The sequence below is a fragment of the Helianthus annuus genome, chromosome 10 (genome assembly GCF_002127325.2).
Source record: "Helianthus annuus cultivar XRQ/B chromosome 10, HanXRQr2.0-SUNRISE, whole genome shotgun sequence".
NCBI lineage: Eukaryota > Viridiplantae > Streptophyta > Magnoliopsida > Asterales > Asteraceae > Helianthus > Helianthus annuus.
In genome coordinates, this window is record NC_035442.2 from 159,829,630 (window position 1) to 159,855,410 (window position 25,781).

Here is a 25,781-nt window from a genome sequence, read left to right on the forward strand (position 1 = left end):
AAATTTTTCTAAGTGTTTGATAAACATCTCAGGTACTTAACAATGGAAGAATTCATGAACCCATTCAGTGAAATGTATGCGTTTGCTGGTAACGGTGGAGATGATTCAACAAACCGAACGAATGAGAATACTCCAAGTACGAGAAAGACGTTGTCGGATGCACTTAGTGTGGAAAGCACTTATGGAACCTATAATAAGCCACCAAAGCTGTTAGCAATTGAAGATTATAACCGGTGGGCAAAACGATTCGAGGAATGGTTGAAAGCTTTCGCGTACCCCAGTTGGAAAAGCTTAAAAAACGGTTTTAAGAATGGAAGAGAAGACTTTGAGAACATGTCAGAAAGTGATGAGATTGAATATTTTGTGGCCGAACAAAAATGTCTAGCTTTGATTAACCAATCAGTGAGAGAAGATATTATCTCACTGATTGATTATTCAAACGCAAAGGATCTTTGGGATAAATTACGAAAGAAATGTGTCGGTACTGCAGAAATCATTAAAAATAAAAAGAAACTGCTAAAAAAGGAATTTGATCTGTTCGGATGTCTTAAAAATGAGTCTGTTCCAAAAATGATTGAACGTTTCGGGCATCTAAAGCTAGAATTGGCCAGGCATGGAATTGTTTTTACTCAAGAGGAGCTTGTAGACAAGTTATTTGTAGGATCGTTTGCTGACCCGATGAGTCGTTCAGAAGAGAACTTAGACTAGTTCAGAGGCGGAATTCATTGAATTAGTCTTTGTAAAGCTTGATTTCACACTTTAACGTCTCCTTTATTGATTCATTGACTGATTACAAGCTCGTGGAGACAAATGGACAGGGCTTCGCCTTAACGCACACTAACTTCTCTATCTGGATCGCTCATATGGACCCCCTATATATAGACATTGGGGATCGCTTATAAGACCTGGTCCAATAAGCGACCCATACACTTGCCACATAAGCGGTCCAGCCCATTGACATATTAGCGGTCCAGATCAAATGCCATATGAGCGATCCTGCTATCTAATTGGGCCACAAAAGCTATCTAAAGCCCAATAAGCAACATGATTTCTCGTTTACTGTTCACTATACAATTTGCCCTATCCTAAGACTCGAACTAAGATGTAGTCGACAGACAACTGCACCAACATTATTTGATTCTTTGCCAGACGAAATGGATTGGCAATACTTCGCAATGATGATCAAGAATACAATCCAGCCAAGTGTTCTGACAGTTGATTTGCTGATAGAGAAACTTGAGAGTCATGAGCTTGAAATAAAGAAGACACATAAAGTCAATCACTCGTTATATCAACAAAATGTGGAACTTTATTATCCAAAGAGCTTGATTCAAAAGACAGGATCTCCAAAAACAGCCTTCACTGCAGAAAGTTCACAACCAATGACTCAAGAAACCTCACACAGTGGTTTTCATGGAGGAATGTCTTCCAACACTACAAGTCAAGGACCATCTTCAAGCACATCAAACCAACATCAATCAATTCCAAAGAATGTCTTTCAATGTAATATCGCAGTTGATTTGAAAAATGGTCAAAATTTCAGTGAGGAGTCGGCGAAACAACAGATGATTTTCTTAGCATCTGTATTGGAGTCATATGAAGGGTTAGTTGCTGGGAAGATTGGCAATACCAACCTGACGAAGGAAGACTACGATCAAATAGATCCTGAAGAAATGGAACTAATCGATATTCGTTGGGCTATGGCCAGTGCTGTTCGTCGAGCACAGCGTTTCATGGAAATAACCGGCAGAAAAACAATTGGTGGTCCATCTACCAAATTGGGTTTCGATAAGTCTAAAGTGACATGCTTCAAATGCAAACAAAAAGGTCACTTTAAACGAGAGTGCAGAAACGATTATGCTGATGAGTCTGCTAATCCGTTCCGAGAAGATTATTACAAGAAAGCCATTTACCATCAGAACAAATCGGAACCTCCAAGGCTGAAGCAGATTGAAGAAAAAGATAAAGAAAAATCAAGAGCTTTAGCAGTCATTCATGATGATGAGGGATACGACTGGAGTGAGATATTGCCTGAAGAAGATGCAGTTGGTTATGCATTCGCAGCAGGAAAGATTGTTCCGTTCAAAGATACAAGAACAGAAGAAGAAAAGTTTGTGAACAGAAGAATGAAAGCCCAAAAAAAAGTAAGCATAATCTATACCATTTACAAAGAAGCAAAAAGGGCTAAAAGGTGGGATCCAGATAGAGAATGTTACCTTGATCCTCAAGGTAATATTGCAATCGATCCAAGTTCACTCAGTGTTGATGCAATCATTCAGCAATATGCTGAAGAAGAGGAAGCTAGACAAAGAGAATGGTGGGGAGAAGGTGAAAAGAAAGTGGAAGAGAAAGAAGAAAAGGTGAAGTCAGCAGAAAAGAAGATCGATGATGGGGTGATAGATACATCACAGGAGCTCACAGCTGAAAATCTGATGAAGATGGCAGCCAAAGTTCTAGCTGTAAAAGAACTGGAGGTAGATTATAGTTCTGGAACTGAGTCAAACGCCAAGGTCAGTCAGATTAACACTAATGAAGTGTCAGGTAAGAAAGACAAAAGCGAAAGTGACTGCAAGAATTGCATGAAAAATTGCAAAGATTGTAGTACTGTCGCTTATCTCAACAACAAATAGATTGAAGATCTGACAAAAAGAGTCAGAGAGGTTGAAAACCAAATCTTAAACCGGGATAAGCTGCTAAAAGCTTCAAACGATCATGCAAAAGAATTAACTAAAAAAATTGAAAGTGATAAAAGTGACATAGAAAGAACTAAGAAAGAAAATGAAAACCCCATTCTTGAAAATCGTCACATCACTGAAAATTTTGAGAAGCTTAAGCGAACGATTAAAGATTCGGATGATCGAAATGGGAAAACAACAAAAGAAAATGTTCAACTGACGGGTGTGTTAAGGGTGAAAGAGGAGTTAATAAACAAACAATTGGATGAAGTTGCTAATCTGAAGCTTCAATTCCAAGAAGCGAAAATCAAAAATGAACGCATCCAATTAAAATTAACCAGTTACAACTCCGCAAGCTTTGTTCTGCAGCACATTGTTCCCAAACCCATTGGGAAAAACAAAGCTGGCGAAGATGTATTTTCGGACGAAACTGGAGTGGGATATCATCAAGTTCCACCACCTGTTTTAAACAATTTCTCAAAGAAAAAGTCCGGGCTGGTTAATGATGATGAAAATTCAGATGAAATAAAATTTCCAGAGTCGATTGATGTTACATTCTTATCATCATCATCTGATGATAGTGTTCAGACTGATATTGTCAAAAGCATGGCAGAAAGTGTTTTAGAGTCTGATTCAAAAGAAGATGATGGATGTTTCTTGGATAAATACATTCCGAAACAAAAATCCAAGAACAACTTAAATGAAGAACCAAATCTTTCATGTACAAGATGTTGGGTTCAGATAAGTTGTTTTCGGATTCTGAGTTTCCGATTGAGAATGTAAATGTCAACAAATTGAAAAATGTTTACAAATTGGTCGAAGTTGAGTTGACAAAAGTGAAGAGTTTGAACCAAACAAAAAGACAAATGAATTTTGAAAAAGATAAAGCTTACTACAAGAAACCCGTTATTCCTCCACGTTTTTCTAATAACAATCGAAACAATTGGTCGGGTGGATATCAGGGGGTAAGTCTTTTCAGAAGAAAAATGTTCAAAACAAGAAGTATGTTGAAAGGAAAGTGTTTGTGAACAGTTCAAGTTCATTTTCAAATGAAGAACCTGAAATTTTTTCAAAATCAAACAAAGAATTCTTTGAAGAAAAAGCCTCACAACCTCAGTCTGAAGGCACTAGTCGGGTTATTGACACCCGAACATGTTTCAGATGCAATCAAGTTGGGCATATTGCACGAAAGTGTACCAACTTGAAGTCTAAGACTGATGTTGTTGAAAATCAAAAGAAGAAAAATGATGAGAAAGAAAAGGCTCCATTGATTGTTGAGAAAAAGAGTTTGAAAAATGACAACACCAAAGTCAAAAATGAACCCGTAAAGAAGGTGGTAATTAAAAATGATAAATTTTACAAACGGGTCGCAACAACTCAACAAACATGGAAGCTGAAAGTTGCTGAAATGAGAGCAAGTGGTTCAAAATCAAAGGTTTCTGAAATGGAAAAACAATCATCTTCTACCACATTGGTAAAGATGAGTATTCCTGAAAAGAAAAGAGTTCAATTATCTCAACAAATTTGGAAACCAAAAAGTGAGAAGAAAATGTCAATTTCTGAGGTGAAAAAGTCTGAAGAATCACTTACGGTTGATTATGATGCAAATTTTCCACCTCTCAAGGCTGAAAATTTCAAAATTCAAATTGCAAGAGTCAAAGTTACACCTAAGGCTGATGAGGCCTGGGTGGACTCGATGTTTGACTAAACAATTTGAATTGCCGGAGCTTCCTTGATTGTGAAGCATGAATCGGCATCCTAAATTGTTATGTTCTAATAATGTTTGTTTATGTGCAGGATCTTCCACAACTTGTTTCAAGATGGATCATGGATAGTGGAGCTTCCAGACATATGACAGGGAAGACTGCATTGTTGTACGATGCAAGGAATATAAATGGAGGATATGTTGGATTCGCGGGCAATCAAGGTGGTCGTATAGTTGGTGAAGGAACGTTATCCAATGGGATAGTAACGTTTGAAAGAGTCAATTACATTGCTGAGCTGGAGAACAACCTATTAAGTATTTCTCAGATCTGTGACAGAAAATACACCACTCACTTCACTGACAAAGAATGTTTGATACTAAAACCGGGATTTGTTGTACCCAAGGAGTGGATCATCATGAGAGCACCAAGAGTTAACGACCTGTATGTTTTGGATATGAGCATAGCAATGACAACAACGGGTCAGGCTCACTGTTTTGTGTCAAGAGCAACTAAGAAGGAGTCAAGATTGTGGCACCGAAAGATGGGGCATATACATCTTAGAAAAATGAATCACTTGGTGCACAATGATCTGATTACAGGAGTTCACATCAAAGGTTTTCATCTAGAAGGGGAGTGTATAAGTTGCATCAAAGGAAAACAGAAGAAAAGGTCACACCCCAAAAAGAAAGTCAATTTAGTTTCACGACCGCTGGAAAGACTTCACATGGATTTATTTGGTCCTGTGAATGCCAAAAGCATTACAGGAGATTACTATTGTTTGGTCGTCACTGATGATTACTCTAGATTTTCTTGGGTATCTTTCTTGAAGACAAAGGATGAAACGTTTGACAGTCTGATGGCGTTATTCAAAAAGATTGAGAATTTGTACCAGAGGCGTATCCGAAGAATTAGAAGTGATAATGGTACTGAATTCAAAAACCACAAGATGGAAGAATTTTGTGAAGAAAGAGGTATACTGCATGAATTTAGTGCTCCGTACACTCCGCAGCAGAATGGAGTAGCAGAACGCAAAAACCGGACACTAATCGAGACAGCCAGAACTATGCTCACAGATTCAAAACTTCCAATAAATTTTTGGGCTGAAGCTGTTTCTGCCGCATGCTATATTCTCAACAGAGTTCTCACTGTCAAGAAATTCAACAAAACATGCTTTGAATTGATCAATAACCGCAAGCCTAACTTGAAGTATCTTGAACCGTTCGGGTCACCCTGCACGGTGATAGAACCTTTTGGAAAATTTGGTCCGAAGTGCATAGAGGGTATATTTGTTGGATATGCAAGTCCTTGGCGTCGTGTTTTCGTGCCAAGTGAAAAGCGGATTATTGAAGCTGCAAATGTTGAATGTCAAGGTAATACGATGCCGCCTCAGAACCCAGGAGATTCATGGCGTTACCACTACGACAAGTTGTGGGATTCATTTGATGTGATGGAAGAACCTGAAGATGAAGAAGATTTCTTTGATGAGTTGGATATTTTTAGAGACTATGAGTCATCAGAAGAAAGATTTCCAGCACAGTATTCTAGGCAATCTCAGAAAACTTCAAATGATGATGAAGCAGGTCCTAGTAATGCTGGTGAACAAGATGATACTCCACAAACTCCAGAGAATCAGACTGCAACAAATGATGATACAACATCTGATATTGGTCCAACTTTTGATCATGGGGATTCTGAATCTGAGGGGGAGCAAATCCAGATCTTAGATCAAGCAGAACCTATCAGTGAAGAAGGTGCAAATCAAAATGTCACTAATCTGGAAAGCAATGTAGATGTTCCGAGTGAAGTAATGCCCAGAACTCTTTCATATCATCCAGAGGAGCTGATTATCGGAGAGCTTCAGTCAGGAGTTCGCATCAGACATCAAATTGACCAAGGACTTACTAGTTTTTGTTCATCAGTAGCACCTCTACAAACTGAGTTTTCACTATGTTGTTTTATCTCGCAGATCGAACCTCGAACTTACAAAGAAGCGCTTACTGAAGAATCTTGGGTCAACGCGATGCAAGAAGAGCTGAACCAGTTTGAGAAATTAGGTGTTTGGAAACTGGTAGATTTACCAGAGGGTCATAGGAAAATAAACACCAAATGGGTGTTCAAGTGTAAGAGGGACGACAGAGGAGTAGTGGTCAGAAACAAAGCTCGACTTGTTGTTCAGGGCTTCAGTCAACAGGAGGGAATTGATTTTACCGAAGTATACGCTCCTGTGGCACGACTTGAAGCAATCAGAATTTTCCTAGCATTTGCATCATGGAAAAATTTTAAAGTCTACCAGCTTGATGTGAAGTCGGCCTTTCTCTACGGCAAAGTGAAGGAGGAAGTCTATGTCGGCCAGCCATCGGGCTTCGTCGATCCACACCACAAGAATAAAGTGTATCTCTTGGATAAAGCGCTATATGGCTTACACCAGGCCCCGAGAGCCTGGTATGAGACATTATCTCAGCATTTGCTGGCCAATCACTTCATCCGGGGAACAATAGACGCCACCCTCTTCACAAAGATAGTCGACGGTCACTTGCTGATAGTCCAAATTTATGTGGATGACATAATTTTTGGGTCAACAAACGAGGACTTTGCAAAGACTTTGAACAAGTGATGAAGCAAAAGTTCGAAATGTCATCAATGGGGGAAATGAAATTCTTTTTGGGACTCCAAGTTGATCAACTTCCTGAAGGAATTTTCATACACCAGACGAAGTATGTTCATGATGTTCTAGAGAAATTTGGAATGTCAGGTTCTACTCCTGCGGCAACCCCATTAGCAACAAATCATGGGTTCACCCAGATCTCACCGGAGACAGGGCAGATGAAACACTTTATCGTTCCATGATTGGTTCTTTGATGTATCTAACTGCTTCAAGACCCGACATTATGTATCCAACGTGCCTCACAGCAAGATTTCAATCTAACCCGAGAGCTTCGCACTTGATCATCGTGAAAAGGATATTATGCTACTTGAAAAGAACTCCATCATTGGGGTTGTGGTATCCTAGAAAAGGCGATTTTACGCTCGAAGGGTATTCCGACTCGGATTTCGGATGCTGCAAAGTCAATGCCAAATCAACAACTGCAGGATGCCAGTTCTTTGGACCTCGCTTGGTTACCTGGCAGTGTAAGAAACAAACATCTGTGGCGCTATCCACATGTGAAGCAGAGTATATTTCTGCCAGCAGTTGCTGTTCTCAGATCCTGTGGATACAGCAACAGATGCGTGATTACGGTTTGCAATTTCTTAACACTCCTCTTTTTGTTGATAATGAGGCCGCAATTAATATAACAAAAAATCCGGTACATCACGCTAAAATCAAACATATAGAAATTCGTCACCACTTTGTTCGCGATTGTTTCGAGAAAAAGTTGATACGAATTGAGAAAATCCACACTAACGAGCAAAAAGCTGATTTACATACCAAAGCATTTGATAGATCACGTTTTAAATATCTCTTAAAACTGAATGGTATGATGCTTTTCTCGGTGAAGGATGGGATTGTTGGCGTTTATGAGGATTCCACTGTAGATGATGTTGATAATCTATCTGCAATGGTTTGTCGATTTTTTACCTGTTTTGGTCTTTAGGGGGAGATAGGTATATTTGTATATACTTTTAGAAAATCCAAAAACATTAAAAAATCAAAAAGCCAAAAACATGATAAAATTTCAAAATCCAAAAACAATAAAAAATGCAAAAGAGCCTGTGTAAAAAGGGAAAATGATAGTACATCAGCTAGACTGTTACGGTATGCTAAAGATTTGTAAAGTTTTAAAAGGTTTAAACAGTCTCACTAATGATGTGTCGATAGGTTTTTACACAGTCAATAGATTTGTTCGGGATATAAACTTAAAAATTCATAACGAGACTTACTTTGTGGGGAACACTATTTGGATATATAGGTAACCCCTGAAATCTCGTTTGATAGGTCCCTTATTCTGAGATACTAGGTCTTTATACTCAGTAATATCTGGGGTATTATTCCGGGACTTCTGCTGAATGGAAGTTCTGACCTAGTCCCCGAATAATACTTTCCGCAAAATGCTTGAAACATAGCATCACCCTCAGCAAGCTGATGAAACAATAAAATTGATAGTCACTGCTGTTGAAATCAAAAGATCCTCTAAAGGGGACACACCGAAAAGTCGAAGCCGTCATCTCCCTGCGTATACGGAAGTATCGACCTGAGCTCTCACAGCCCTCGCATTTAACCCCTTACAGATATTATCTGTGGTATACTCACCTGTAAGACTGAATACTGGGAACTTGATACGGGAGTATATTCAAAGGTGGGACACATGAATGAGTTAAGTTTATAAGACATCTAAATCGTATCCTGAATAAATTAAAATCTGTGAGAAAACTTAAAATGGATCAGTATATCGACAATCGAGGTGAATTGTTTAATCCTGAATATGAAATGAAGCTTAACGGTACTTGTAACTTGTCTAAAAAGCTGACATGATTCCCTGACACGCTCATCAAAAATATGTTTGTATATAGATTTCTTTCTTTACATTCTGTTTTTCAGTTTCAGTTATACTTTTATAGTTTAGAATCTGCATTAAAAAACTCAAAAAGATTTTGCACTTCTGCTTTATTTTTGACAAACCAAAGCGGAGGATTGATCTTCAGATTCATAGTCTGTTGCAAGTTGCAGGAAGTTGTTCAGAGCTGAAAAACAAGTTGGGAGCTAATCTTGATACAATCAGAGAAAATAAAAGTCAAAATGCAAGTTCATTAAGTTGAAACTTGTAAAATTTTCAGAAAAATGTTTGATCAAAACATCAGTTTGTTTTTTGCTTCGGGTCAACCAAGGTCATTAAGTTGAACTTGGTAGACAAATTAAGTACCTAGGGTCATTAACTTGGACCTAGATATTTAAGTGGATTTCTCGAACACTGATAATGCGAAAAAGGTCAAAAAGTCAAATCGGTTTGAAAGTCAAAGTGCCTTGAATCGAACAGGCCAGCCAATCGGCTGGACCAGCCTATCGAACTGCCTAGCCGGTTCTTTGTCACCCTATAAATAGGAGTTCATGCTTCATTTGTACCTTTTCGCACTTCGATCGAACCAAAAACATTCTCAGCCGATTCACTATTTACACTGTTTTTCATTGATTTTCATTTCTCTTTGCATCAAGGTCTTTGATTTGTTGGCTTACACATCATCTCAAATGGCAAAGGTATGTTTTCTAACATCAAAATCTTTGAAATCTTTCTTGTTCTTCATGTTCATATCTGTCGGATCTTTATTCTCAGATTTAGGAAGATTTAGGATGTTTTGATGAAATCTAGTTATAGGGTTTTGATCGCAATGCAAAGATCTTTAAGTTTACCGGTTTAATTTCTGAAAAATCATGCTAAAACTTGATAGATCTAAGATTAAGATGTTACGGCAGTCGGCATGTTCTTTGTTAAATTAAACTCTGTTTAGGACGAATTAGACAAGAATGAACATATGGTTTTGATCGCGACAACATCAGGAACATGGATCTGTGCTCAATTTGTAATAGTTAGCATAAAATTTTTGAATCATCTGTTTATGTTCTTCAAACTGTTCTTCATTGAAGATGCCAGCCGATCGGACAGCAATCATAATGTGTTTTAGTTATTGATTGCATAAGATAGTTCATGTCTTGAAAAATGTGCTTTGATTGTGATATATGTTTAGAATTTGGTTTTGCATTGTGCTAGCTGATCGGCTAGACCAGCCGATCGAATAGTAATATGCTAGCCGATCGGCTAGACCAGCCGATCGAGTAGCAATGAATAGCATGAGTGTGTGTTGAGATATTTGGTAGTTCAATGTTGATGCCTTGAAATGTGTGCTAAATGTTTGCTATGAAATCTGTGTGTTAGAATCCTTTGAAGAATACTGTTTGATCATAGCATTGCTAGCCGATCGGCTAGACCAGCCGATCGAACAGCAATGTGCCAGCCGATCGGCTGAACCAGCCGATCGAACAGGTATTGCTAACTTATTGAATAGCATATGTTAGTCAATAGGGCAGCATTACTTGTTGATAGGATAGAATTCTTTACACACCTAGATTTCTGTGCATAAGTTTGCCAGCCGATCGAAGAGCATTTGCTAGCCGATCGGACACCATACGTAAGAATTTCTTTGTCACATTTTGTCAGCCGATCGGCTGGACCAGCCGATCGACCAGGCACTGTCACTATATTCATTCTCAACCGATCGAACAGTAATGCTCTTCGATCGACCAGACCAGTCGATTCTGTAGTGTTGTCACATAGAAATTTCACAGTGTTAGAAAAATTTTCAAAATTTTCATGTCTTAAGTCTCTATTCTTGTTTGAATAATTTTCACTGAATATTTTTATAGGGACGAGGAAAAGAGAAAGACAAGATTCATAACATACCTTGTGAAATTGATGCTGAATCAACCACTGGTACTGTGGTAGAAAAGATGGCAAAGTTTTTGAGAGAGAGCAGAATAGCTAAAGCTATGTCTGATAAAACTGTGATTTATGAATCACATGTTAGAACATTCTGGAACACTGCTAGATATGAAGATTCAGACAAGATGATACATGCAGTATTGAGAAAGAAGGATCAAGCTGGAAAGGATATAGATGTGGAATCTAAGTTTGATGTAGGAGATGTGAGGAGAGTTCTAGACCTACAAGATTCTGATAATGATCCAACTATCATGTCTGAACGTCTTGTAAAAGGTTTGTGGTGTAGAATGGGTTTCACAGGACACATAAATGGAAAGATGTACAAAAGAAGCTTCTCCAAAGCATATAGGTACTTGATGCACTGTATGATACAGTCAATGGGACATAGAAAGGGTGCATACGATGAGGTTGCTGATTACATCATGAATATGATTACGAGTTTGGTGCTGAACAGAAGATATAACATTTCACAAGTGATTTTTGAGTACATGAAGGAGAACTGCCAAGCTGGAGCAGATAAGTACATCATGTATCAGAGATTCATTATGATGTTACTCAATGACAAAATCAAAGACCTTCCGAAGGACTGTGAGGATGTGATGGAGATGAGCTGTGTGAATAAGGTTACAATTGGAAGAATCACAAAAGATAAGGATGAGAAAACTAAGCAGTTGATTTGTAGAATAAAAGATAAAGCATATGTTGCTCCAGAAAACGATAGATGGAGACATGACGACAGCAACTCAGACAATGAAGACTCAAGGATGAATGAGATGACTGAGAAAAAGACTAGGTGGTGGCATGTTAGAGATGGAAAAAGGAAAAGGACACCTAAGTCATCCCCTGCGGTTGTTATTCCTAAAGAAGGAGAAAAGGGTATAGTGAAAGGGGGAACATTAAGACAGTTAGATCACATATTGTTTTGAGTGTTACTAATCTTGTTGTCTATGTTTGTCTTGTAGGGACTTCTGGAGAGCCACAGCAGAAACTAATTGATGAGACAGTTCTAGAGCCATCTGTGGTGATTGAACAAGGAACTGAGCCGTTAAAGCAAACGTTAGAAAGTTTTCTGAAAAAGAATGAAGAGGTTGCAGCACAACAAACTCAAGAAACAAGTGCTCAAGCTGAAAAGGCTACAAGGGTTGAACCAGAAACAGAAGCTCAAAAGAGTTCAAGTGATGAAGATTCTGAAGCCACTCAATCTGAATCTGAATTGATTTCTGAAACCCTTGGTAGAGGAAAAGCTCAGTTGAAGAAAAAGACTACAAAGAAACAAAAAAGATTAGATGAAGAAGATTCTCCTTATGATCCTGAAAAGTCAAAGAAACAGAGAAAGAAATGAAAGGCAGCTCCAGTTGGGGTTATTCCCAGAAATGTCAGATCAAAAAAGTCTGGAGCTGAATCTCTAAAAGATAAAGAAGGAAAGGCAGCTCAACATGTTGAGAAATAAAAATCACCAAGTGTTGAAATTCCAAAAGAATCGAAGGTAAAAACAACAGAAGTTCCAGTTGTTGGAACAGAAGAGAAAACAGATGATGAAGTAGAGATCACTGGATTCAGAGCTGCTAGTCCAAAACCTGCTCAACAAGATATTCCTGGTTCATCACGTCAGAGAGAAGAAGATTTCAACTTCAATTTTGATTATCTTGGTCCTGCTACTGGCGTTTTCTCTGAAGACATGCCTGAAGGTGAAAGTGACATGTTTAATGATCAAGCGGTTAAAGAATTGATTAAGAAGGTTAAAGAACTGGAGAAAGAAAAAGCAACAACTGAAATGGAGCGCAATTTTATGAGAAGTCAAATTGATGATTTGATGGAAGCTCACAATAAAGTTGTTGCAGCATTGGTCGAAAAGGAGAAAAGAATGAACGAGATGAAGGATGATGTCGAGGTTAATTCTAAAGTATTTGATACATTAACACAAGAGATATCTTCCTTGAATGCCAAGATAAAAGACCTAGAGAATGTGAATCAAACATTAAATCAGCTTCTCAATGAAATGAGTGAAGCTTCTTCTAATGAAATGAAGGCAATGAAGTTGGAAATGGAGGCTATGAAAGCTGATAAAGTGATGAAAGATCAACAACTTCAGATGCTGGTTGCTATAGTTGAAAGTCATTTGAAGATGAACATTCATGCTGCTTTTGATGAAATTGATGTGATAAGAGCTAACGAAAGAAGAATGGAGCGTGAACGTCAAATGGCTGAAGAAGCCAATCTAAGAAACAAAGGAGTAGTTGAAGAGGTTGAGGTAGTTGGTGCATCTTTGAGTCAACCTGATATTGAAATGATTGAAGAGGTTGAGGTTCAAGAACAAGAAGTTGCTGAAAATGATCAAGAGATGGTTGAAGCTGGAGTTGAGGAGCCTCATGAACCAGAATACTTGATTGTTGGTGAGCCTATGGAGCCTATTATTGCTGAAAATGTTCTTCGAAGAGTTGAAATTATCCAAAGAAGAAGAAGAGCAAGGGAAGTACTACTGCTGGAGTATACAACTGAGAAATTTGTGTTGGTTGGCGATGCTTATCCTGTGCCATATAATGGAAAAGAAGTGGCAAAACTAACAAGATTCTTTGATCTAAAGAGAAAAGGAAGGATAGCTCGTGGAGAGATCGTAGATGAAGAGTCAGACATAGAAATGTTTGGTGATGAAGATGAAGAAGATGAAGATGATTCTAATGACAAAAATGATAAAGCTGATGACAAATCTGATAAAGATGACAAAGGCGATGACGACAATGATCAAGGTGCTTCGGGTTTATTAATCAGAAATCCAAATGTTCAAGAAAGAGTGGATGAGTTGATGAACAATGAACTAAATGAGCAGGAGGATGAAGTTGAATATGAAGCATCGTCGTCTAGAAAACAACCTGTTGATCAGGTACTTCTTTCTACCCTACTGTCATTTACTTATCTGGTAAACAACAAGGAGAAGTAGAGGTTAAAAGAACACGGGCTGAAATGTTAGAGGAATTGGGTTTGGAAGATGGAAAATTTAAATTTGATATTGAAGATGAAATTCCTCACTCACCTGCTAAAGATTTCGAGCCTAGATATCCTCATGAAGCTGATCATTACGATGACGTGATTGTTGAAAGTGCGTCTGATTCAGAGGAAGATAGAGTTGATTTTCATTATGAAGGGGAAGATGTTCCATTTCCTACTTTCACAGAGTTGTTTCAAGAAAAGAATGAAGATGAGTTGAGAAGAAAGATTGAAGAAAGGGTTTCTACAACAGATATTCCTGAACTGGTTCCTAGAGAGATAACAACTGAAGAAAGAAAACGATGGTTCAAGAATATGCCAAAAGAAAGAAAGACTCTCAGGGCTCTTCAATACTTCACTCATAGCAAAGATCTTTCTTAGGGAGATATTCTATCTTGGGGATATTTGGAAGACTTGAAAGTTTATGCAATCAGAAGGGAGCAGGGTGTACAGTACTTTGAGTTCTTAGCTGATGAGTTGGTGATTACAAAGAATATCAAACAATACTACTACGGTCCAGAAGTTCGAGAACGTGATCAGGATTTGTGGAATTACATCAAATGGCAAGCAAAGAACAATTATCCAGATTGGAAACCACAATATCCGAAACAGATTGTTAAATACTTGGAGGGTGGGGAAAAAGACATTACGTTGGATGTGAAGCCACCAAGGTGTTTGAAGAATATGCCACTCAGAGCCATTGAACAAGATTTCTATGACCTATTTCAAGCTTGGCTATACAATCCTTCTACAGCCGAAGCAGTTATTTCTTTGTATGACAAGTCCACTGGAGAAGGTCGAAGAATAAGTATCCTGGATCCTATGTGGTTGGTCAACTGTTCGAAGAAAGACATAGATTGTCTGTTTGTCAACAAGATAATCTATGATAAGAAAGACAAAGAGATAGCTATGCAGTATCAAGGAGTGATAGATGTTTGCTTCGCAAAAGAAATCAATTCAGGGAAAAATTGGAAGACAAAATGGAGAGATCTTGAAGTTGATGAGTTCCTAAAGGCGTACAAGCGAAGTCAAAGACAGAAAGAGATAGCTAGAAAAGCTGCTGAGAGAGGAAGAAGAAATCTTGGGTATGTGCCACCTACTGATCAAACGCCTATTGAATCTGAAGAGAACAAAATTCCAAAGTGGGATAGAAAGCGCGATGGCGACCCAGAATACCGAAAATGGTGGATAAATGAGGGAAGGCATAAAAGAAGAAGAATGTTAGAGGAACGAGCTGGACAGAGAAGACAAAAGGCTAAAGAGAGAAGGCACAACAGGAGGAAATAAAGACTATGTTGGAAGGAACTACAGCTACATCCGAGGGGGAGTCTGTTAGTGCAATAACGTCTGTAGCTTTCGTCAACATGTAGTCATATTTTGTATAATTGTGTGTATGTTTTGTATGTGTGTATGTAAAGCAGGACAGAATCGGTGAAGTTTTTGTTAAGTGCTGTTGCTGCCAGCCGATCGGATAGCCCGGCTGATCGAGCAGGCTACTCGATTGGTTAGCATTGTCAGCCGATCGGCTAGCCCAGCCGATCGGCCAGCACTCTCTTATTCTGTCCTTGTCTATAAATAGCTGGTAGGTCAGTTTATTTAGAACCTTTTGACACTTTCACTGGCTACCTACCTTTTGTATGCCTGAGTTCTTTCTGGCTCCTGTACATTTTCACATCATTCAATAGAATATCAGACGGTGATTCAGAGTAGAATGTTGTCTTTGTATATCTGCTATGTGATTACATGAATTCCGCGCATTAATCACTTTACGATTCATCTACGTTTACGGACAAGAAGATCCCATCCGAGGGACCAACACTAATTCTAGTCTAGGGTTGTTTTCTTGGGCATCAAGGTTTATTAGATAGGTTTATCTAGCTTGTTTATTTATTTTATTAATAGAGTTTGAGTCGGGTTAGGACTAGAATAAGTTTAGTATAAATAGATGGTTAGGGTCATTGTAATTAAGGTGCTCTCATTGATAAATTAATAAAAGAGTCGAACAAGTTTGTTCATATTGTGTGTTTGTCAAGGGCCTGATTTCCAACAGTGGTCACAATTACTTCAAAAGGTTCATTTTAGCTTTTAGTTTTATTAATTACCAGGGCTATTTATCATTATTTATTTGACCCAAGCCGAAAATTCAAATGTTGAGTTAACAAATATTCAAGCACCAAAAATTCAGATGTTAACATATATTCTAGTGAGAAAATTCTTTTGGGTCTGTCACTGTAAGTACTGATCTTATTTGTTGTTCAATACCAGATGATAACTGTCAAAATAACTTGGTTGCTACCGGTTTATACGACATCAGACTCCATGTCAAGCATTCAAATTAAGGGTTTGTTGTATGTACTAAGACCAACATGCATGTTCCGATATTGTTGATAAAGGTACGTTTCACATTTGATAAGAGGAAATATGAGACCATCAGAATCCGAATCCGTTTAACAAAAATAAGAAACAACATTGTCATTTCCACAAATGTAAATTTTGATTCGTGATTCGAATACTTACTTGGGTAGGTGTTGTTCTGACTGGCAAGTAGATAAGCACTCAAGCACACAATCATGACCAGGCAGCACAAAGTAAAGAACAAAATCTGCTCATACGAAACACGAATATAGATTAGTATGCATAAATCGGTCTTCCCCGTTGCCCAAGAACACTCTTTGCAATGTTTGTAAAACCGTAAATTTGTTCTCCTCCACCATATCAGTGGTCAAATGTCATGTAGTGTTTGATTAATTGCTCTACGCGAAGACAGGGGCGGACCTAAGCTCAGCCCAAGGTGGGCGGCCGCACCCCCGGGAAAAAAAATTTTAGTGTTAACTTCCGTCGAAATTCCCGTCCGCACCCGTTGGAATTTTTCGTCCGCACCCCATGGAATTTTCCGTCCGCACCCCTTGGAATTTTTCGTCCGCACCCTTTAGGTAAAAAATATTATCAATTTATATTTTAAAAATATTATTTAGTAAACTCTTATTTTATAAAAAATACTACCTAAATTATATTACTTTTAATACCTAAATAACTAAACCCAAATACCCAATACATTTAACTAGCCCACTACTAAGTCTTAGCCCAATAAACAAACCCAACAAACAACAATATTTCAAACTAAAATAAAATAAACAAGCCCAAAACCCTTACATATTCTATCCTACTCTCTTTATCGTCCTTGCACACCAGCGATCAGAACATCAACAGCGACAACAGTGAACAGTCAGCAGCCGCGTACCACCGTAATCAGCCACCATACCACCGCCGATCAAATACGGGTAAGTTTCTTTGTTATTTTTGATGATTTTTGGTTGATACTATCCACCTCCAGCAGCCTATTATAGCCGCATACTAACCATAGTAAACATGTGCTTCGTTTTGTTTTCATTATGTTATGGTGGGTTATATTTTGTTAGTGATGATATTTTGCCTTTTATTTTTTATAGCCGCATACCACAGTATGTTTGGCTTTTTTTAGTGAAGAATGTTTGGCTTTTTTTTATGGTGTATATGTTGTTTAGATGATTCTTATGGTGATTTACATTATGATATTTAGGGCTTGAATAGTTGAAACATTATGTAATATGTTATGGAGTCATGAACTTATAGATCAATTTGTTTGTGATAGCCGATAGGAACAATGAGCAAGGACGTTATGGTGCGATTTCTCAAGAGGAAAATTGATACGTCTTCCGGATTCGTTGATGTGGATACTTGCGTAATCGGATTGGCGATGGGAATTTAAGTGAAGGTTGTATATATGTTATATAGGGAAAGAGTTGCTTAGGAAAGTAGGTTTATATGATGTTTTGGATAGATTTCAAAAAATGAAAACCCGTAGGACGACGTTTTAATTATGTTTGTAACAAGGTTTGACGTGTTTTTGATGATTATATAAATTTAGTTCTTTTGTTTTACATGACCCGACTCGACCCGAACCGACCCGATACGAACCGATTTTTTATTTATATACCTTGGGGCCCAAAATTTTTATAAATGTTCCGCACCCCCACGGAAAAATTCCTGGGTCCGCCACTGGCGAAGACCAAATGCATTACTGAGGAATATGTCAAAAGTATTTTAAAACTTTGGTAGTGATCTTGATTGGCAGCAAATTGTTCTACGCGAGACCAAGAGCATCACCCATGGTTCTCTCCTGATATGATAACTACATCATATACTAAGAAATATGTCAAAAAGTATTTTAAAACTTCGATAGTGATCTTGATTGGCAAAGAAACTCCTCTTTCTCCGACTGTCATGAACACAAACCAAACAATTAAATTTAAGGGTAAATTACACTTTCCGTCCTTTATGTTTGTAGCGGGTTCCAATGGATGACCTTTAACTTTAATAATTATAGTCACAGTCCTTTATTTGCAAAACATGTTACACCTTAGGTCCTTTGACCCTAACCTGGTTAAAACTTTCAGTTAAGTGGGCTCATGTGCAACCCATGTAAGGGCAAAACAGTCATTTAATAAAAAATGAGTGAATTACAAGTTTTGTCCTTTATCTATATAGCAAATTTCAGGCGGTGTCCTTTGTCTTTAAAATTGATGTGTTTTGTACTTTATGTTTCACAATCTTGCATGGTACGTTCTTTAGCCCTAACTGAGTTAATTTTAAACGTTAAGTTAGGTCATATGCAAGGCACATGAGGACAATTTCGTTATTTCACATGAGGGCAATATAAATGAAAAAGATAAACCCTTTCTCTCTCAACTCTTTCTTTCTAATCACCTGTCTATTTCTCTGGTGAACCACCACCACCACCACATAAGCAGTAGCACCCCTAGCCATGACCACTCCCCACCATCTAAACCCCTACCACCGCACCCCCTTACCATATGGCCTTCTCCGGTGAAGCACCACCTCCACCATCTGAACCGCACCACCCCGGCACCCCAAACAAAACTTGCAACTTGATGAAAACAAAATCACCTATCTGAAGCAACATCGCAAAACCACATCGACGTTCATTATTGAAATATCACCAACCAGATCTGAAGCAACATCACAAAATCAAACCGTCTTTACAATTAATCACCGATCAGAAAATGATCTACACCAGGACGTCGCCAGTCAAATACAGGGGTTTCGGAGACTTGTCGTCCTCTGTAACATTTCTTGCCGTCGTCTGTCACATTTCCTTTGCCGACATTGTTTCATATAGTAATATCTTCGTTGAATGGAGGAGGAAGAGAGAACGTTTGAAAATTGTAGTTCAATATCACTTTGAAAATAAGTAGGTCAACATCACTTTGAAAATTGTAGTTTAACCATGTGAAATCTGAAAAGTTACTGACTATTTCTTTCTTCTTTTTTGTTTTCGTTTATATGTATTTTTTATTTATGTAAGTTTTAGGTGGTGTTTGTTTTTTGGCCAGAAGCACTTCTGGCAACTTATGTCTACGTCGCACAGACGTTTGAGGTCTGCAGCTCGTTTGTTTTCCGGGAGAGCTTCTCACCAAAAACGTCTGCCTCACCTCGTCCCTACGTAGACTTGAACTCATGTCTGCACACCTCTGCAGACCTCTTCTCTTCTCTCCCATTTCAAAACACACCCATGAGACCTCTTCTCTGCACCACATCTCCACCACCACACCTCCACCACCACATCTCCGCACCAAATCCACCACCACATCTCCGGCACCACGTCTCCGCCACCCGACACCCCCAATGACCTCCTACCAAACCTACCCACCCCACAGCCCCCGTTCTCCCTTAAGTGAACGGCCGGCCACCACCGGTTGGTGGTGGTGAACGGCGGCGACGGTGCAGATAGCGAGAGAGAGGGAGATCGGAAAAGAGAGAGAAAGAACCCGATGAGAGAGAGAGGGAGATCGGAAGAGAGAGAGAGAGAAAGAACCCGATGAGAGAGAGACTGATTGATGAGAGAGAGAGAGAGACGAAGGAGAATGAGAGACGGCTGAATCGCTGTCTCGACGACCAGAAACGCCCTCACGGCGGCGGAATAGCGGCGGTGGTGGGGTATGACAGTGATGATGATGTCGATGATGATGATTATGTCGATGATGATGATTCTGGTGGTTGCGACAGTGGATCGTTGTGGTGGTGGTGGATGGTTGTGGTAGGTGGTGGATGGTTGAAGGTAAAGAGAGAGAGAAGAGTGTGGTGTAGTGTGTGTGTTGTCTGTGTGTTTAGAAGAGGTTTTGTAGTTGAAGAAAAAAAAAACAAACCCTCTTCTCCTTGCAGATTGCAGACCTTTAGTCCACCTCTTCTCCTGCAGATGCCTGCAGATGTGGTCCGCAGACTGAAGACCTTTTCCTGCAGAAAAAACAAACACCACCTTAGTGTTTGTATGTTATTTCATATTATAATTTTTAGTTTTGCTTTTTATGCATCTGCAAGTATTTAGTCAATTGTTTAAGAACAATGAACAAATGTTATTATGATGATGTGTATGTTTTCAAATGTTGACATTTGGGGATCTGAGATTATGGTAAGACCAGATTGGCATTATATTTGAGTAAGGAATCTAACGAGAAGATGTAGAGGAGAATAGGCGGTGGTAGTTGTGGCGGAAGGTGGTAGCGGTTGGTGGCGGAAGATATTAGGTAGAGAGAGAGAGAGAGAGTGCCGGAGGTGAGATAAGGGTATTATATATGGTATTTAAATTAAACTAGGTTATTCCCTGTGGTACTCACGGGTTGCTATATTTTACGGATATTAATATTTTATTAATTTTATTAAAAAGGTTTTTTTTTTTTAATTTGTAAGGACATATATACAATGATTCAATGTTAATCGTATATAATAATATAAGTTATCACCCGTGAATACTCACGGGTTGCCCATTAAAATGATGTAAACAATGAATGTAATTTTTTTTTAAATATGTACTGTGTAGGATTGAGAATAGTAAAATTTTCTTTAAAAAGCAGGTAGTCTTCAAAAAAAAAAAAAAAAAAAAAAAAAAAAAAAAACGGATGAAGTATTAGTTTAATGTATACTTTATTTAGTGCGATTCCTTTGAACAGACTCGATGTTAGATGATTGAGCTCCAATACTCAACCTCATGTTTTTTGTTAACTTTAAAACCTTGTATTCTGACCATATATATGAAAAACTCAAAGATGCATTAACAATCTGCAGTCTAGGTCAAACTGAAAGTCATCTAAAAGGGGAACACGTCAAACAAACTTACAATGAGTCAAAAGTAATTGGGGTAAAATCACAATATGGTACCTATGCTATATATTTTATATATCCCCATTGCTGGGAGTTTGCAACAAAATTTGACAAAGGCCGCCCTAACACGCTCCAAAGTCAAACTTTGGCGTTCTATACTCTTCATTTCTTCGTCGTAGAGGGTTTCCAAGAGAAGCGGAACTGTACATCACACGTCACGCAGATATAGTCGAACAACCGTACAGTCAAAATCCCACATAAAATAGTATCGAGTATTAAACATTTATGTTACATTTTTATAAATTTTATCGTTTTTATAGATCAACCCGTGTAACACACGGATTACTAACCTAGTAAATTATTAAAATACAAAAGGATTAGTTAATATGTAAAAGAATCAAGGTGCTAAAGGACCCCTCGTATAAATTAAAAAGCAAACAAAATCAAATTCATACAAAAAATTGCTTAACCCAGATTTATTATAAACATGTACTGTAAAATAAATATGACACTATTGTGCTCTCAAATGTAGTGAAAAGACCCCATATCTAAGCACCATTACCATCCTACCAATTATACAAATAATTCACAGGTTCAAAGTTCATATATTGACATTCAACAGCAGCAAAAAAGAGATTAAGATGAAACAAAGGAGAATCACAAGGATGCATCCTCTTCTAAGGGTTTAGGTTGGACTGGTGGACCCACAAACGTTGTGTCGGCAAGACGAAGCCTTATTTGTTGATCTTGTCTCAGTGTTTTCCCCCTTCTCACAAATTTCGATACTTAACAACATAAACAAATTTTGGATGTTTTCTGTAAGCTTTAAAACATTATATAGTAATAAATAAGAATGAAAGCACAAAGATTCACCTTCATTAATCTCCGGTATTAGAATTACACGCCTCTCCAAAGCAAACTCACCTACATAAAACCTTAATTAGTTAAATTTTCAGCCTTTGGCATAATAGTAAATTTGTAGCTTTTGAACACGAATTGCTACATTGTTGGCCGTGATGTTCCTTAACCGGTCAGGATCATTAAAAATGTTTTGATCTCAAATGGGTCAAATAAATATTCTAGTTAAAAAAGAGAACAGGTCAAATAAAGTTACTTTATTTCTTACTATACACAAATAAAAAAACTTATAAAATCATAGGAGTATGAATAAACAAACCTTGGATAAGGGGAGCCTTTGATGTGCTTTTGACCATATTTCCTCCCTGCCCATCCGTCATTGCTCAATTCCTCTTCCATCATCTCAAGAATCCTTTTATTAATTATAGTTTAACTTCAACCATAAAGAATATATGATGATCACTAATACACACAAAAGTATTCATAAACTATGCATTTATGTTTAAACAATCACATGCCAATTCTAATCAAGTTAACTAAGGTTAACATTAATCAATCTGAGAGTTTAATTATACAATGAATAATGTATTAAATGTATAAGAACCCATAAACAATGAGAGAAAGCCTTCGAAAAAGAACCCATAAGCAATTAATACCTGTAACCGTGGTGGAATCCATAGGGTACAGAAGCAACTCGGCATCATATCCATCTAGCAGTTGCTATATGAAAGTGAAATATAAAATCATGTTAGTTCTAAATTAGCATAAATATTAATATATCGTAAATAATATATAAAAATATCAAACCTACTGAAACCGATCAAACATAGTCCAAACCCAGTCCTCGCCGCCTGAACCTCTTGCATTACAACACCGTCTGTTTCGCCAGTGAGTAAATTTTTAATTAAATAAAAAGATCAAACTTTGGTTAGTTTGTAAAGATATGAAATTCTTAGTATAACAATAACAAATATCTAAAATCCCCAATTCCTCATTTGTATTAGGTTTTATCTATAAAACAAATCCCCAAACAATTGGTGAGTTAGAGACCTAGAAACTTGAATCGGTGATGGAAACATAAACTTACTAATCTTTGATTTTGGATGACGTGATAGCGATGAAGATGGATTAGAACTCACCTTGGAGAGGAGGAACTGTAAACCCTAAGGATTCAACTAAGATGGGTAGCCTGAGCCTATGAAAGAGACGATGTGCGGCGTGATTTTATTAGGGTTGGAAAGTTGGACATGTTATTGAAAACAAATATGGGTTAGAAAAAATTACCAGAAGAGAATATAAAATCGATTCGAAAGCAGAATGCTTGATTGTGATGGGTTTGATGAAGAGAGGATTTGACGAAGAAAGGGGAATGGCTAGGGTTTGATGAAGAGAAGAGAGGTTTAGATCTAGGGTTTTACAAAAGAAATGTAGATGCGTAAAAAATTAGTCTGGTGATACGGATCCCGCGTTGACCCGTATAAAAAAAGGGTTTGACCCGAATTTTGGAGCCAAAAAGCAAAATTTAGAGCCCTCATTGCTTCACACATCAACAAAATTTAACACATTTATTATATATAATAGATAATAGATTCAGTTAGTATATTATCTTTTGAGCATAATATAACTCACATAAATGATATTATTTGACATCTAGGTCTTAGCTACCATGTTTGGGATGAAGATCAAGCATGTTGAAAAACCGAACACACTAAATGATCATGTTTCCGATTTTGTTAAATCGTTTTACTTATCTAAAGATGTAATTAAGTAGTGACCTTTGTTTTAAACACTTTCGAAGTTTTAAATGACTTCGAATTATGTTACTGCATTTTGGCATTTGTAATATATAACTAGTTTTTGCTCCGCCCGCGTTGCGGGGCACTAAGTCGAATATTTTACGCTCATAGCATGTATGTCTGTGTTTCGGTTACTTGTACATGCTACTCATAATACAATCACAAAAAAATTACATCGAGTCAACCAATTAAAACAAAACACTACCATACTTTTGCTAGAAAAAAACTAACACAATGGAAAAACTACCGCTTGGCATGAATAAAAATTACATCGAGTCAACCAATTAAAACAAAACACTATCATAGTCTTGTAAAAAAATACTCATCGAGTCAACCAATTAAAACAAAACATTATCATAGTCTTGTAAAAAAATACTAAAACGAATTTTACACCGGGGAAAAAGTCGTAATTTGACTTTGACTGGAAAAAACAAAAACAATGGAAAAACGATAAATTTGAGCAGAGGGCAAATTCGAAATTTGGCTAGGAGAAGAAAAAAACAAAACCAATAGCAAAACTGTAAATTTAAACGGGGTAAAATCGTAATTTGTCTAGACCAGTAGGGAAGTGCAAGGCAGCTGAGCTGAGTGCAAAATCGTAAGTTGGCTAGGAGAAGAAAAAAAAAAACAAAACCAATAGCAAAAGTGTAAATTTAAACAGGACAAAATCGTAATTTGACTGAACTAAGGGGGCATTATTGCTAGCCGCCCATATAAGCCAATAACAAAAGGGAACTGTTCCCCTCACGCTGAATGTAAATATAGAAAATGCAGTTTTCGTAAAATATTTGTCATATATTGAATACGGATCTTACAAATGAAATTAGGGTTTGTAATATAAAGGGGGGAACGAGTGGAGGGGCTTTATATAAAAGAGATGGATTAAAATAAATAAATAAAATAAACATCCGCAGTGTCATTTATACCCCTCATTTAAACAGTTAGTTAAAAGTGATGTTAAGTTACTGGACTGAAATGATACGTTTAAGAAAACTCGGGGACGAAAATGGCATGAAATTTTTTTTGGATGAAAGTGGCAATTTTAGCCAAACCTCGGAGACAAAAATGACAGTTTACTCATAAATTTAAAAAGTGTGAGATAGTCGATCTAAAGAAGTATTTTTTAAAATTAAAGAAAAAATGTGTATATATTTCGATATCATAAGATACTAGTGTATTTATAATCTATACTATATAATAAAAGTTTAAAAAATTACATCGTTGGTCATTGTGGTTTCTCCCAAATTTCAATGTAGGGTACTAATAGTTTTTTGTTGCAACATGTTGGTGCATACGTCTGTTGACTTCGTCTTGTATCGAGTCTTGCATTACACATGGCACGAAGATCGAGAAATCAAGATAAAGGCTAATTTCGCATGAAGGCTTAATTCCGCTTGAAGTGATACAGGTTAATTCCTTACGGAATTAACATGTAATCTCGTGTGAAATGTAATATCATTTGTATGTAATTTCGTGTGAGTCATGTTTCGTGCGGAATTAGTAGGCCTATATATAGGAGTGTTACCGTGTCATTTGACACGAAATTAGTTTGGGGTTTTCTGACGGCGAAGCCCTGTCGAAGTGTCTAGTGATTTGTAATTGTCTCAGAAATCAATATAAAGACAGTTTAAAGTGAAGATCTTGCTGAATCAACCTCATTAGGTCTGTTTCCGCCTTTCATACTGAGTAGAATGCCTCTGAACGACTCGTCTTGGGTCCGAACACGGTCCTACAATTGGTATCAAAGCTCAGGAGGAGGAGTTCTGCAGATTTCAGCCTGATTTCATCTCATTTTCTTATTTCTACACCTTCTTTTCTCAATTGAACAAGTTTTAACGGTCAAAATTATCTGAATTTCACATATCATAAGCAAAACAGTGTTTTAACAAAGCCTTGAGAGAATTAGATCTTAATTCAATCTAAAACTGAAAAATTTAGTAATTTCGCTTGAAATTCAGTTCGAACAATATGACATCATCATAATTCCGCTCGAAATTACACCTTAATTTCGCACGAAATTATCTCTTTTGGCTAATTTCGTTTGAAAGATCAGCTAATTCCGCACGGAATTAGTGTTTCCGCTTGAAATCGTTCAAACGATATTATAATTCCGTTTCAAAAGAGTAATTTCGTTTGAAAACTGAGTAATTCCGCATGGAATTACCTGATTTC

The 25,781-nt window shown here is 37.5% G+C and overlaps 1 protein-coding gene across 1 annotated transcript; it reads left to right on the forward strand.

The window, feature by feature from the left end:
- Nucleotides 1-12,150: 12,150 nt before the first annotated feature.
- Nucleotides 12,151-13,750, forward strand: LOC110883038 (glutamic acid-rich protein-like). The gene is made up of 2 exons (XM_022130904.1): nt 12,151-12,172; nt 12,291-13,750. Exons 1-2 carry the CDS (start codon nt 12,151-12,153, stop codon nt 13,748-13,750), a joined length of 1,482 nt encoding a protein of 493 aa, XP_021986596.1.
- The last annotated feature ends 12,031 nt before the right edge of the window (nt 13,751-25,781 follow it).